This window comes from Aplidium turbinatum, chromosome 8 (assembly GCF_918807975.1).
Source record: "Aplidium turbinatum chromosome 8, kaAplTurb1.1, whole genome shotgun sequence".
Taxonomy (NCBI): domain Eukaryota; kingdom Metazoa; phylum Chordata; class Ascidiacea; order Aplousobranchia; family Polyclinidae; genus Aplidium; species Aplidium turbinatum.
Window position 1 is genome coordinate 11,621,466 of NC_137479.1, and position 11,599 is coordinate 11,633,064.

General features: G+C 38.3%; 1 protein-coding gene across 1 annotated transcript; it reads right to left on the bottom strand.

Moving 5' to 3' along the window:
* Positions 1 to 1,035: 1,035 nt before the first annotated feature.
* On the bottom strand, positions 1,036 to 3,570 carry LOC145776067 (zinc finger MYM-type protein 1-like). The gene has a single exon (XM_082587472.1). It carries the CDS (start codon positions 3,568 to 3,570, stop codon positions 1,036 to 1,038), a length of 2,535 nt encoding a protein of 844 aa, XP_082443598.1.
* Between the last annotated feature and the right edge of the window lie 8,029 nt (positions 3,571 to 11,599).

Here is an 11,599-nt window from a genome sequence, read left to right on the forward strand (position 1 = left end):
AAATAAGGTGATTTTTTCGCCCAAATACGGTTCCTCGAGCTGTCAATTTATTTAACAACAGTTCGGCTAGTTGCGGACTTCAATTACAGTTTTAAGGTTTAAATTTATTTTGTGCATTTTTTTTCATGTGTTGGCTTTAATGTTATTCCGCAATTACAATGGTTGATGCAGTGAAGGTTACCATCCCACTTCATCAGGGCCGGATTTAGCTGATGGGGGGCCCGGGGCACTTTTAGATCGGGAGGCCCCGTGAAAAAAATTTTCGCGCCTACGGCGCGAAAAACCGTTACTACGTCTGCAGTTCATAAATTGTGTGCTACGCTAAACAATTATGAATTTGAGGTCATACAAGGCAAATTAAGTCATATTAATCATAAACAGTATAGCCTACAATAACACGAATAAAGCAATGAAGTCGACAAACCAAAGAATATCTACATAATCTAACTAGTAGGCGTAGGTTAACACACAGCTGACGAGAACGCTACATCTATGTCCAACTAATCAACAAAAATGCATCCATGGATAAGAGAGCGCACATTAGTTTCAGAAACTTAGTAGCCTATGTAGGATGGAATTGGTGTCCATTATACAGTACAAAAAAGATAAGCTTTTTAAAGCAGTGAGTGATGTTGGTCAAAGTAAACAAAACAATCAAACTATGAAACCAGTCAAGTGTTCACTGTTCAGTTACTGTAGACTAGAGACAGTATCACTAGATATAGGCTAAGATGCATTACGTTAAGGCAGATTTAACTTGCACTTTACACAGTTTACTACTAATGAACACTGTGCAAAGGGGAAAATAAATCACAATCAAGTTATTTGTATTATGAAACTTCACAACTATAAAAAGCAAACAACAATAAAACACAGCTTTCTGAAATCAGTGAAACTCAATAAAATTGTTTGCTGCATATAATTTTTATAATCTGAAACAACTAGGCTACTGCAATTACTGTGCAATGTAGCCTACTAAGCAAGTGAAATTAGGAATTCTGTCACACATCCCATTTTACTGCACCTGCAAAATATCTAAAAACACTCTTTCTTTCTACATTTAGCATCCACAAAATCTCTGATTAATTCATTAAATTCCACCATTTTAAGGACACTGCTTTCAATATTCAGTAGGCACAGAGAACTTAGCCTTTCATGACTCATTGTGCTTCTCAGGTGATTTTTTATCAGTGCCAATTTGCTGAAAGATCTTTCACCAGAACAGCTTGTTACCATCATACTCAAGTAAATTCTAAGGGCAATGTTAACACCTGGAAATGTATCACATAAACCTTCATCATGCAACAAAACTGCTTGCTGCAAAGGGGCAAGGCATGACCTGAGCTTGGCAAAAGCTGCAAATTGAACAGCTTCTTCAACAAAGACACTGGTAAGGTCTCCCGGATAAAAGCTTGTTAGTTTCTTTGCCTCACTTTTTATCTCTGGAACACTCAGATTGCATAAGTTAACTAGTACGTTGAACCTATCATGCACCACTTGGTACGCTGCTCTGCGCTGTTTTAAAGCAACAGAGAGCTGATCTAAAATAACATTGAAAACTTCACATCTGAATTTTTCTCTTGGTGTAAAAACAACCTCTTCTGAGGTTGTTGATGCGTCTTCATCGAACCGCTTGTTCCTTGTTTTCTGTCTGTTTCTGCCTGATCTATACACCATACTGGTACATAAGTTTCCAGCAACCTTTTCCAACTCATCAAACCTATCTCGGATGGATTGTACAAATTTTTCAAGAGAGTCTATCAAATCCACCACTACTTTCAGGTCAATATTAACACCTTGGAGTGCTTTATTGGTGCTGTTGAAACGTACAAGGACTATGTTCCACAAATTAGCTAGCAGAGCAATTTCCAGACAGTCCATTTTGTCCCTCAATGAACAAGCTTCATGTCTTGCTTCTGGCTTTTGTTCCAGGTTATTTTCAATATTCTCAAGAGCATTTTTAATGGAGTTGTATCCATTCACAAGGGCTATAGTAGCATCAGCTCTTGCTGACCAACGAGTAGCTGACAGTGGTTTAACCGATAGTGCACTTCCATTTCCTTCTAGAGACTTAACCAACACCTCCCATCTCTTCGTTGACGCAGAGAAAAATGTGTACAAGCTCTGGATAAAGCCAAAGTAAGACACTGCCTCAACACAGCATGATGCAGCAGCCTGCCCTACAAGATTTAGGGAATGTGCAGCACACGGGATAAAAATGGCTTTTGAGTTCTTGTTTTTAAGCCTTGCCTGCATACCTGCATAGCAGCCAGACATATTGCTAGCATTATCATAAGATTGTCCTCGACAATCATCAAAACTGATTTCTTCTCTTTCGAGAAACTCTAGAAGAGATGAAGACAGAACTTCAGCTTTGTGAGAGCCAGTCTGCAAAAAGGTTAAAAATCTTTCAACTGGTTTACCTGAAACCACGTAACGTACAATGACGGTTAACTGGTCAACATGTGCTAAATCTGGTGTTGAATCCACTGAAACTGAAAAATACTTTCCAGCTTTGAGTTCTGCCACAATGTATTTTCTAACCTTTTTTGCTATCAACAAAATAAATTCTTCAAAAATGGTTGATGACAAATAGGACTGCCTTCCACTTCCACAATTGCCATACTTCTTAATATGACCCATAAGGAATGGATCAAACTGTGCAATAAGTTCGACGATTCCTAAAAAGTTGCCATTGTGCTTGGATCCTATTTTCTCATCATCACCCCTAAATGCCAAGCCTCTCTCACTTAAGAAAAGTATGACAGCCACAACACGGTGAAGCACTTCATACCAATATTTCCTGTTTTCTTGCTCTTCTTTTTCTAACTGCTTGTCAACATGGGAAGAAGCGCTACATCGAAGGGTGAACTTTAGCACACTTTCTCTGTGTCGTTGACCTTTTTCATGGCATTTCATTTTTTCCTCTGCTTTTTTCCAGTTTCTAAAACCATCCTTTTTTGAAAATTTGTCCTGGTTGGTACGCATTAAAGTACAGTAAAAACAATAGACAGCCCCTTTTGATGTGCTGTAAAGGAGCCATTTTTTTAAATTTGGTTCACCATTGTCATGTGTAGAAAAAAACATGGTGTTTTTAAAATATCGACAACTTTGACCTGATTCATAGTAACGGCTGGATTCAGGATAAGAATCAAAGTCATTTTTGTTTTGACATACTGGTGTGATGGCAGTTGACCAATGGAATACACACTTTTCTGTGACAGGAAACCACATAGCTGGATCAGGATCGTACCGTGAGACTTCACTATCCTGATCAGGAAAAGTATCTGCAGAAGGGGTGCCACTATATTGCAAATCACCACTATCTTCACCTTGTTTTGTTAAGTCACCTTGGTTGTCTGCAAATGTACTTGAGGATGTGGATGCGGTTTCAGGAATATGCACTTCAAGTTCAAACTGTTCAGTACTGGTACCAGTATCTTGTATGTTTTGCAGAGAGAAAAAATCTGTGAGACGTTTTGTCTTTGCAACAATTGCAGCATTTTTTTCACTTGATTCCTTGGAAATTTTTCTTTTCTGAGCTCCTGAAAGCTGAATTTTCCGTGGCATACTCAAGGTTAAAATATATACTCTCTAAACAAAAACGATATAAAGCTTGAGTGATAAAAAAAAACTAGAAAAAGTGCTATCATATTTGTAACCACCACAGGTTGAGTTACTGATTCCATTTGGCTACCAATAGTAGCTATGCGGACCGCACATACATTAAACAGAGAGAATGCAATAAAGGGGACCCAACACACTGCAGAATCGAGAAAATTAACAGGGTTTAGGTCCACTGAGACCAGAGAGCTTGCAGGGCGTGGAATAGGAGGGCTAGTTATTAGTTAAGCACCATCCAAAGTTACAAATTTATGAACTGAGCTCTAGTAATGGAGTAGGCCAGCATAGGGTTACCAAACGAAAATGATATATGATTTATTGAGCAGTAGCACCAGCAGTCATTTCAGTTCCCACGAATCCAGCAGGCAATTACATCTGCATTAATCTATCAGTAGGCTAGAAATCCGATATCAATCAGTTATTGATGTCTTATTCAAATAGAAATATAAACATTAGATGAAGAGTGTAGGCTACTTACATACTGTATGACTTCCACAATAATAAACATTTAAACCCCAAAAAAGCTGCGTTCGAATCTTCCGCCTCGCCATCAAAAATCAACCTCATGGCGATGACAACATCCGGGAAATTGCATAAAGCTTATTTTGGGAAGGGCAACGCAGTCGACCGAAACTTGCGATGTAAACAAAGGCTACGTAAAGGGTCAGAAACAGTGTAGGCTATAAACAATTAGGAATAATTCGGGACTGAGATTATGAAACCAACAATATTCATATCGCCATAAAAATAAAGTAACTTAGAAACTTGAAAGTCACCCACACCGTTGCTAATGCCTTAACGCCAAGCTCAGTCGCCACCTTGTGACTAAAAATAAACTTTGGAAGAAGAGGGAGGCATTATGCAGAAACTTCAATGGTTGAAAGAAAAAATAATAATAACACTAAATCACATTTTTTTCTTCGTCGGGGGGCCCTTCTAAATGGGGGGCCCGGGGCACCTGCCCCCCCCTAAATCCGGGCCTGCACTTCATTTTATTTCCCAAAGTGGTAAAGGTCCGCCTTCGTCTCAGGTACTTGTAGATGTGAAATCGATTCTAGGTCGGGTCAAAACGAAGACTTTAAAAACGGTACCGATTGTGTTTTATAAATTAGTCCTGTTGCTAAATGATGCTAGCTGTTGTAGAGAGCAACAATAAATAAAACGTTATTATTGTCAGTGAGAGTATTTTGTTAGATGTTTAATGCTGGAATACACAAAACAGCAATTTGTGACTTATTGCATTAAAAGATTCAAACGCACAACTTTATAGTGTGGTCACAGTCAATACAATACCGTATGAAGTCTGTTATAGATTTTGCTCTTTGTTTGTTGCTTTGTTAGGTTGTTGTTTTGTTGTTGTTGTTTGTTCGTTGTTTTGTTAGGTTGAAGATTGTTTGAACGAAATTTTGCTTCGATGCAGATGTTGTTTCTTTGTTTCAACTGCAAAAGTGTTTTAGTACAAAATGTTTATTTTATAAAACCCTAACAATTTTATTTTCTTACCAACTCGAACCCTTAAAAATCTCAAATTTACTATCAGGAACAGTTAAAAATGAATTTTATTGCTCCAAACGAAACGAAATTCATCACAAGAATAGCAATGCGAAACAAAATCAGGGACAAGACTTCTTACGTGAAAACCAAGTTTCCTTCCGTCATGTTCTGTTTCAAACAGCCCTTGTTGCTGTCACACACAAATTTTCTTCTAATTTTTTTGCACTGCAACGTAATTTTGTTTTCATTTGTATCGTCCCAAAAAACTATGTTTGGAACAGTCCAGTTGCTTTGTTCGTTTTCCAGACAGCAAAATATGTTATTTTGAATCAATCAAATCGTTGAATCAATGTAAATATGACGAATTTTGCTGTCTAGGTTATTATAGCATACTTTAAATTAAAAGCTTTACGGAATTGCGGTATTCACAAAGCCTTGCCTTTCATTTGAAGTGTGATCCATCAGTCCTCAGTTATCGAAGTTTCACAGTCAAACCATTGCTACATGGGCATTGTTACGTAAAGCAACGTCATGTCGAAAGCTGATTTAGTGGTTGTGCCAACTTCAAGACCGTCACATCCCAGACAGTAAATGACCTAGTTTTTTTGCAGCAATCTCCGGTCACGCTTTTCGGTCACGTACGTTTTTCTTCAAGAAATCGCCATTTTTTGTGCTAGGTAATTTGCAGAGCTGCCTGTTTTGTGGTTTTCGCGTGAAATTCGACTAGTTTGAGACGTTAAAAATTAAGGACTTGCAACTTGAAGGATTTTTACTGTTTTATTTGGAGTTTTGCAATTTTATACTTTTTGTCATAAAAACCAACATGCACTAGTAAAATTGGTAAGATCTCTTGCTTTGTCACACTCAGAATTAGTGTACTTAAAACATGATTAAGTTTTCGACTCCATGAAATCTTTCAGGTCGCTTGAATCGCATTGCCTTGCGGATATTGTGGAATGCAAACAGCAGTGGGCTGCTGAGCAGATTAAACGCTTGAAAACTACCAATCTTTTATTATTTAATCCAATTTATTTTACAAAAAGTTTTCACATGTTTCTTTTTGGTGGAAATAGTTCGAAAGTATTTAAGTTTATACAAAAATCAAAATGTAGGAGCACAATAACTGGACCGCGTAGTGGGGTTAGAATTTGTTTTATTAAAACGGAACACCAGTTTAGTAGGGCACCAATCACACTAGCCACCTACCTTGGAAATTTTGTTTGCGTTCAAGACTGAACAAAATGGCGTCGCGTCTATCGGCCTAATTTATCTCGATCGCAATGGCTTCACTAGACTGCGCTCTGAAGGTTTTCACAATAGCTGATTGTTTGAGCGTGTTTATTTTGGCCACAAGTATGCATTTAATTAACGCAAAAGTGTTCTTCATTAGTTCAGTACAGCAAGCACTGTACTACTGCAATCTTCTCTCGTGAAAAGCGAATATTGCAACGAAAGCGTAAAATCACAGTAACTATTTTGCTATAAATAAAAACTATGCTTTAAAAAATCTAAATGGATTAACAGAATTTCGATTTTTTTTTTTTTAAGCTAACTGCAACAATAATTCCGATATAATCGCTTTGACCTTTCATCAGTTAAATAGCCTGCAGGTGCTATAGGCGTATAAATCAAACAAGCAAGTAAAAAATTAAGCCTTTTTAGATAGGCTATACCTGCAAACGTAGTTTTCCAGCATGATTCTTTTCCCGGATAATTTTTAATTCTAATCTTTTCACTAGCAAAGCTTCAGTCTGTATTATGTGATGACAGTGACCACAGACCAGTTTGCTATTCAACAAAAGTATTGGCCGAGTAATGTACGCCTGCCTCAAAGGCTTCGGTTGGGCATCTATCGCAGTGGATTACAAACTTTTTTGAACAACGGCACGTCAAGGAATTTTGGAATCTACCTGGGCACATTGACTTAGTTACTACATCAATATTTTTTTTCGAAATACACTACTGCACGTTTCCCTCAGGCGACTTTTGAATCGAAACTGCTACGGTATGCTGAATAAACTATGGATTACATAAGTTACAAAGTTAGGTTTCTTCTTCATCCGTTCAGAGTTGATTTCAACTCTGTGTCACTGAATAAATCATCTATCTAGTCACCACAGCTCTCGCAGACTCCTTCAGCTCTTCCATGTCCATCCCGCTGTCATTCATTGCTGTATCGAGCATTCTCGTTTTGAAACGTAGGTAGGCTAATTGTTTGGAAACTGTTGAAATTTGGTAATTCGTATAAAGGAAATGCATTTTTGTCACGATTTGTGTATGATACAAAATAAATAGGTAAAGGTGGTCCCATACTTGATTCAAGTGTTGGGTATGAGAAGATAAGGTTCTCATAGTACTAAGCCTTCGGCACTAAGGAGAGTAGGGTGGCCAGTTCCTTTCTTTCGGCCGCCTTTCCTTCAGCGGTGAGATGGCGCAGCGGGTAAGGCGCTCGCTTTCCAATCATGAAATCCTGGTTCGACTTATGCTGGTTGTTGACAAACACCGCTCACCTTTACCCAGGGTGTAATATATTGGGTGGGCATAGTTGCTGAAGCAAAGGCGGCCGAGAGAAAGGAACTGGCCACCCTACTCTCGTTAGTGCCGAAGGCTTAGTATAATGAGAACCTTATCTGCTCATCCCCCGATGCTTGGATTCAAGTATGGGACTCACTTTTACAAAATAAAGCGGGTCACAGACTGTATGAAGCTTCATCATGGATCATGATACACCAAAGTTTGAGAAACACCGATTTAGGGCTCTTCCATTAGCTTATTCTTTGACTCCGCTTTTCTGGTTTTATCTCTCCCATGTAATGCCATACTGCAGGGCTTCCCAAACTAGGGGTCGCAAAATGTATACCAATTTGCACAAGGTAGGCTACTGCATATTAACACTTCTGTGCGAGATGCTGTGACAGTTATTAACTTGATTAAGAATCGCGCACTCAACAGGCTACCCGTATTTTTGAAAATTTATGAGGTAAAATATAATCGGAGTGAAAAACTCTTTTACCGCATTGTGAAGTGATGTGGCTTTCAAAAGTCAAAGCTTTAAAATGGCTAACCAATTAACGTTGAAAACCGAAATCGTGGTTTTTCCAACAGAATAAAATTCAGTCTTGGTCCACCATTTTCGCAATGACATCTAGCTTTTGAAATTATGCCAAATGTCAGATTTGCTTGAAAAACTGAACGAATTTAATTTGTCCCTCCTAGGAGGAAACTTCAATATTTTGCATTGAAATCTAAAATTGGTGCGTTGATCAAAAATTGGATATCTGGAAACAAAAAGTTTCATAATGATTTATCTGAAATGTTCTCACTTCGCCTACCGTTCCAGCCTTAGCAACATTGAAACCGCCTTGAGACCTGCATTAACAAACACTGAGTCACGGCTGGACTTGCTTTGTGGCAGAAAGCTGTCACACCCATCACACTGAATAAATGTGTTTGCTTTTTTGTTTTCAGTAGGCTGCCCATAGGCTTCGTTGTTATAGTCAGAAATAAATAAATACAAACTGAACTGAGAACGGTAAATTGTTTTTGGTTTTCGTTAAATTTAAGGTTTTCAATAAATTTCACAAATGTATATTTTGCTCTGTTCGTCGTTTTAATCGTAAGGGGCCCCGAAACATTTTAGGAGATTAAAAGGGGTCGCAAGCAAAAAAGTTTGGGTAGCCCTGCCATACTGTATATGACTTTTATTGGTCAACTAGGCTAAGGAACAAGAAGTGTAACTTCCAACCTGATAGTAGGTCCAACATGATCGAGATAACGATTCGTAGAAATTTCACATATGTGCTCAAAAATTTTACTGCTTCATGTAGCCTATCTCCACAACATAGCAACGATTCTGTGGCAGTGGATGGACTTGTGCAATGACTGTACGAAATAAGAATAGGCTACTTCGTTTTGACAAACCAATTTGTGTGTTGGTTTCGTTGTTTACTCTCGAAACGAAACAAAGAAATAAGAATATCTCAAAACGCAATATAAGCACATTAGTTTACAATTTTATGTATCCTAGTGACTTTAGGTCATTAGGCTTACGTAATTCAAAACAAAATTTCTTTTTGATGCAAAATGTTTTGTCTAGATTTCGTTTCGAATTACAGACTAGCCTATTTCTTGCAAAATATTTCGTTTCATGTCGTATCGCTTTTTGCAGAGCAGTAGCCTACAATTTTGTTCGGTATAATTTGACCCAAAAAATAAATCGTTTCGAGCAGCACTATTTGTGATTTGTTGACCGTTTTGTTAAGATAGCCTACAAGCAGTGTACAGTAAATGCTGAGCTGAAAGCATCATTTTTCATCATCAGCATCATCATCATAGCTGAAAGCATCATTTTTGATATCGTGACGCCACACGCGTGCCAAAGGGGGGGGGGGGTTGAAAACCCCCTTGGCTACGCCACTGGTAGAGGCCATAGCTATTATGATAGAAACTAAAGGCGATGTTGATAAGTGGAAGTCAACCAACTCATCTTTACATTGAACACTGCAGCTCTCCCGTGATTTGTCATAACCTAATATCCGCCGTTTTCGAGATAAACGACTTTTTGTGTTTATAGCTGTAAAATTAACAAGGTAAAACACTCGAAGTTGACTTTTGGAAGGCTGGAGCGGACAACCAAACAAAATTTTTAAGAATGAAATTTGAGCCAGGTTTTTGTTTGTCTATTAAAATATGGCTTATATTTGGTTTTGCCAGATAACTAGTTATAAAAAAAGTATTAGGTTTGTATGATAAAACCTAATATATACTCTCGATGTTGACTTTAACCGCCTTATTGGCTAATTTAATGTTATGTTTTTGTATGATAAAGCCTCATGTAAGCTTAATGTTGACTTTGACCACACTATGTTTGCTTTGTAAGCCTAAATCAAACCTAAAGTGCCGGTAAGCCTCTGGATTTCTCCCAGAACTGTGTATCATTTCATCACTGTAATCTCTAGATGACTTTGCTGATATCACAAAAGTCTGCTAGGTTAAAGGCTATCGCTGACGCAAAATTAGTTGCTGGTAGCCTACTTAATAACCATGCCTTCATTTAAGGCAGAGGTGATGAACCTGCGGGCCGCATGCGGCCCGTCAAAGAGTTTTGTGAGGCCCGCAAAACGATTTGACAATCGCTCATGCATTAAAGACATCTCAGAGCTGTTTTGTGCATTCACTGGTACACCTTTCCTTTGCTATTTTCTTGCCCTAAGCACTAACTTTCAAGGTTTAAAGTTAGAAAATAGGAAAGCTATAAGGCAAAGTTGTTTAAACACTATTCAGTATCACCAACTTCACCTTGTATTTTTGGTCGATTCCAATCTATGACGTCATAGAATTTTGACAAGCGCTAAGTTGTGTGGCCCGATTACTCATGTGTAATTGACAAAGTGGCCCGCGACCGCAAAAAGGTTTGTCACCCCTGATTTAAGGCTACCGTACTACATTGCCTCATTGGCTGCACAGCATCTGGGACAGTTGATTAAAAATGACTAAACTCACTGAGTAGCGTACTCCCGGGCCTCTGCTTTAAAATCTTAATAATCGTATGCAAGGTAAGTTATTTAGCGTACCGTAAAGTCAACTAAGCCATCAGTACACCAGTAGGCTACAAAAAATCAAACTGATCGCCGAGACGTAAATGATACGGCATTTAATGAAAAGAAAAGCTAGTGTGTTCGGATGGACATTTTTAGGCTAGCCTACATAATTAAGCTTACTTAGTGCTTGACAACATTTTCGCCCAATCTACTTTATCAAACTCTTTTGAATCCGCTTCATGCAACTCAAGAGATGTAAGATGTTGTGAAATAGCCTGCTGCAGGTTTTCGATTAACAGTCGTTTCGATAAACTGTCGTAGTAGCCTACCTTATTTTTAACTCCATCATTGCTGTTGTTTTCCGACAAAGAAAAAATAAATTGAGTTTACGTACTTTGTCTATTTTCTCAGGCAAATTTTACTTTGGTGCCTCTTCCAATCGTTTTTTTAGATCCATTACTGGCTGCGGGAAACGTGTTTACAAATTACACTCTCTGCAGCCTAGTATGTAAATTTGATGATCATTAGCCCGTGTTTAGTAGCTTAATCTTTTGTCATGCATGCAAGACTGGCATTAGTGCCCGCACACATGTTTTTCACCCGAAATTTTTCACAATGCTTTCATTAACTACCTGTCTTAATAGGTCGTTGTGGTGCGAAAGCAAACAGCTGATCTTCTATGAAAAAACTGTCTTTGGTTGTCACGGATCAATTTATTAAATAAAGGTGCAGTAGTTCCCAATCTGTTTAGTGTAGCCTATTTCTCCCATGGCTAATTCTGTAACATTTAATTCTCCCTTTCGTAGTGTCTGGTGATGCCGCTTGCTTTTTAATCCTGGTTCGACTTTTCAAAGCTGGTTGTTGAAGATCATCGCTCTACCAAGTAGGCGGCCGAGGAAAAAGAAGTGGACACCCTACTGTAGACTATGGAAGAAACAAGT

Bases quoted from the DNA above. Each gene is read 5' to 3' on its own strand.
- LOC145776067 (XM_082587472.1), bottom strand. From the start codon at position 3,570: ATGCCACGGAAAATTCAGCTTTCAGGAGCTCAGAAAAGAAAAATTTCC.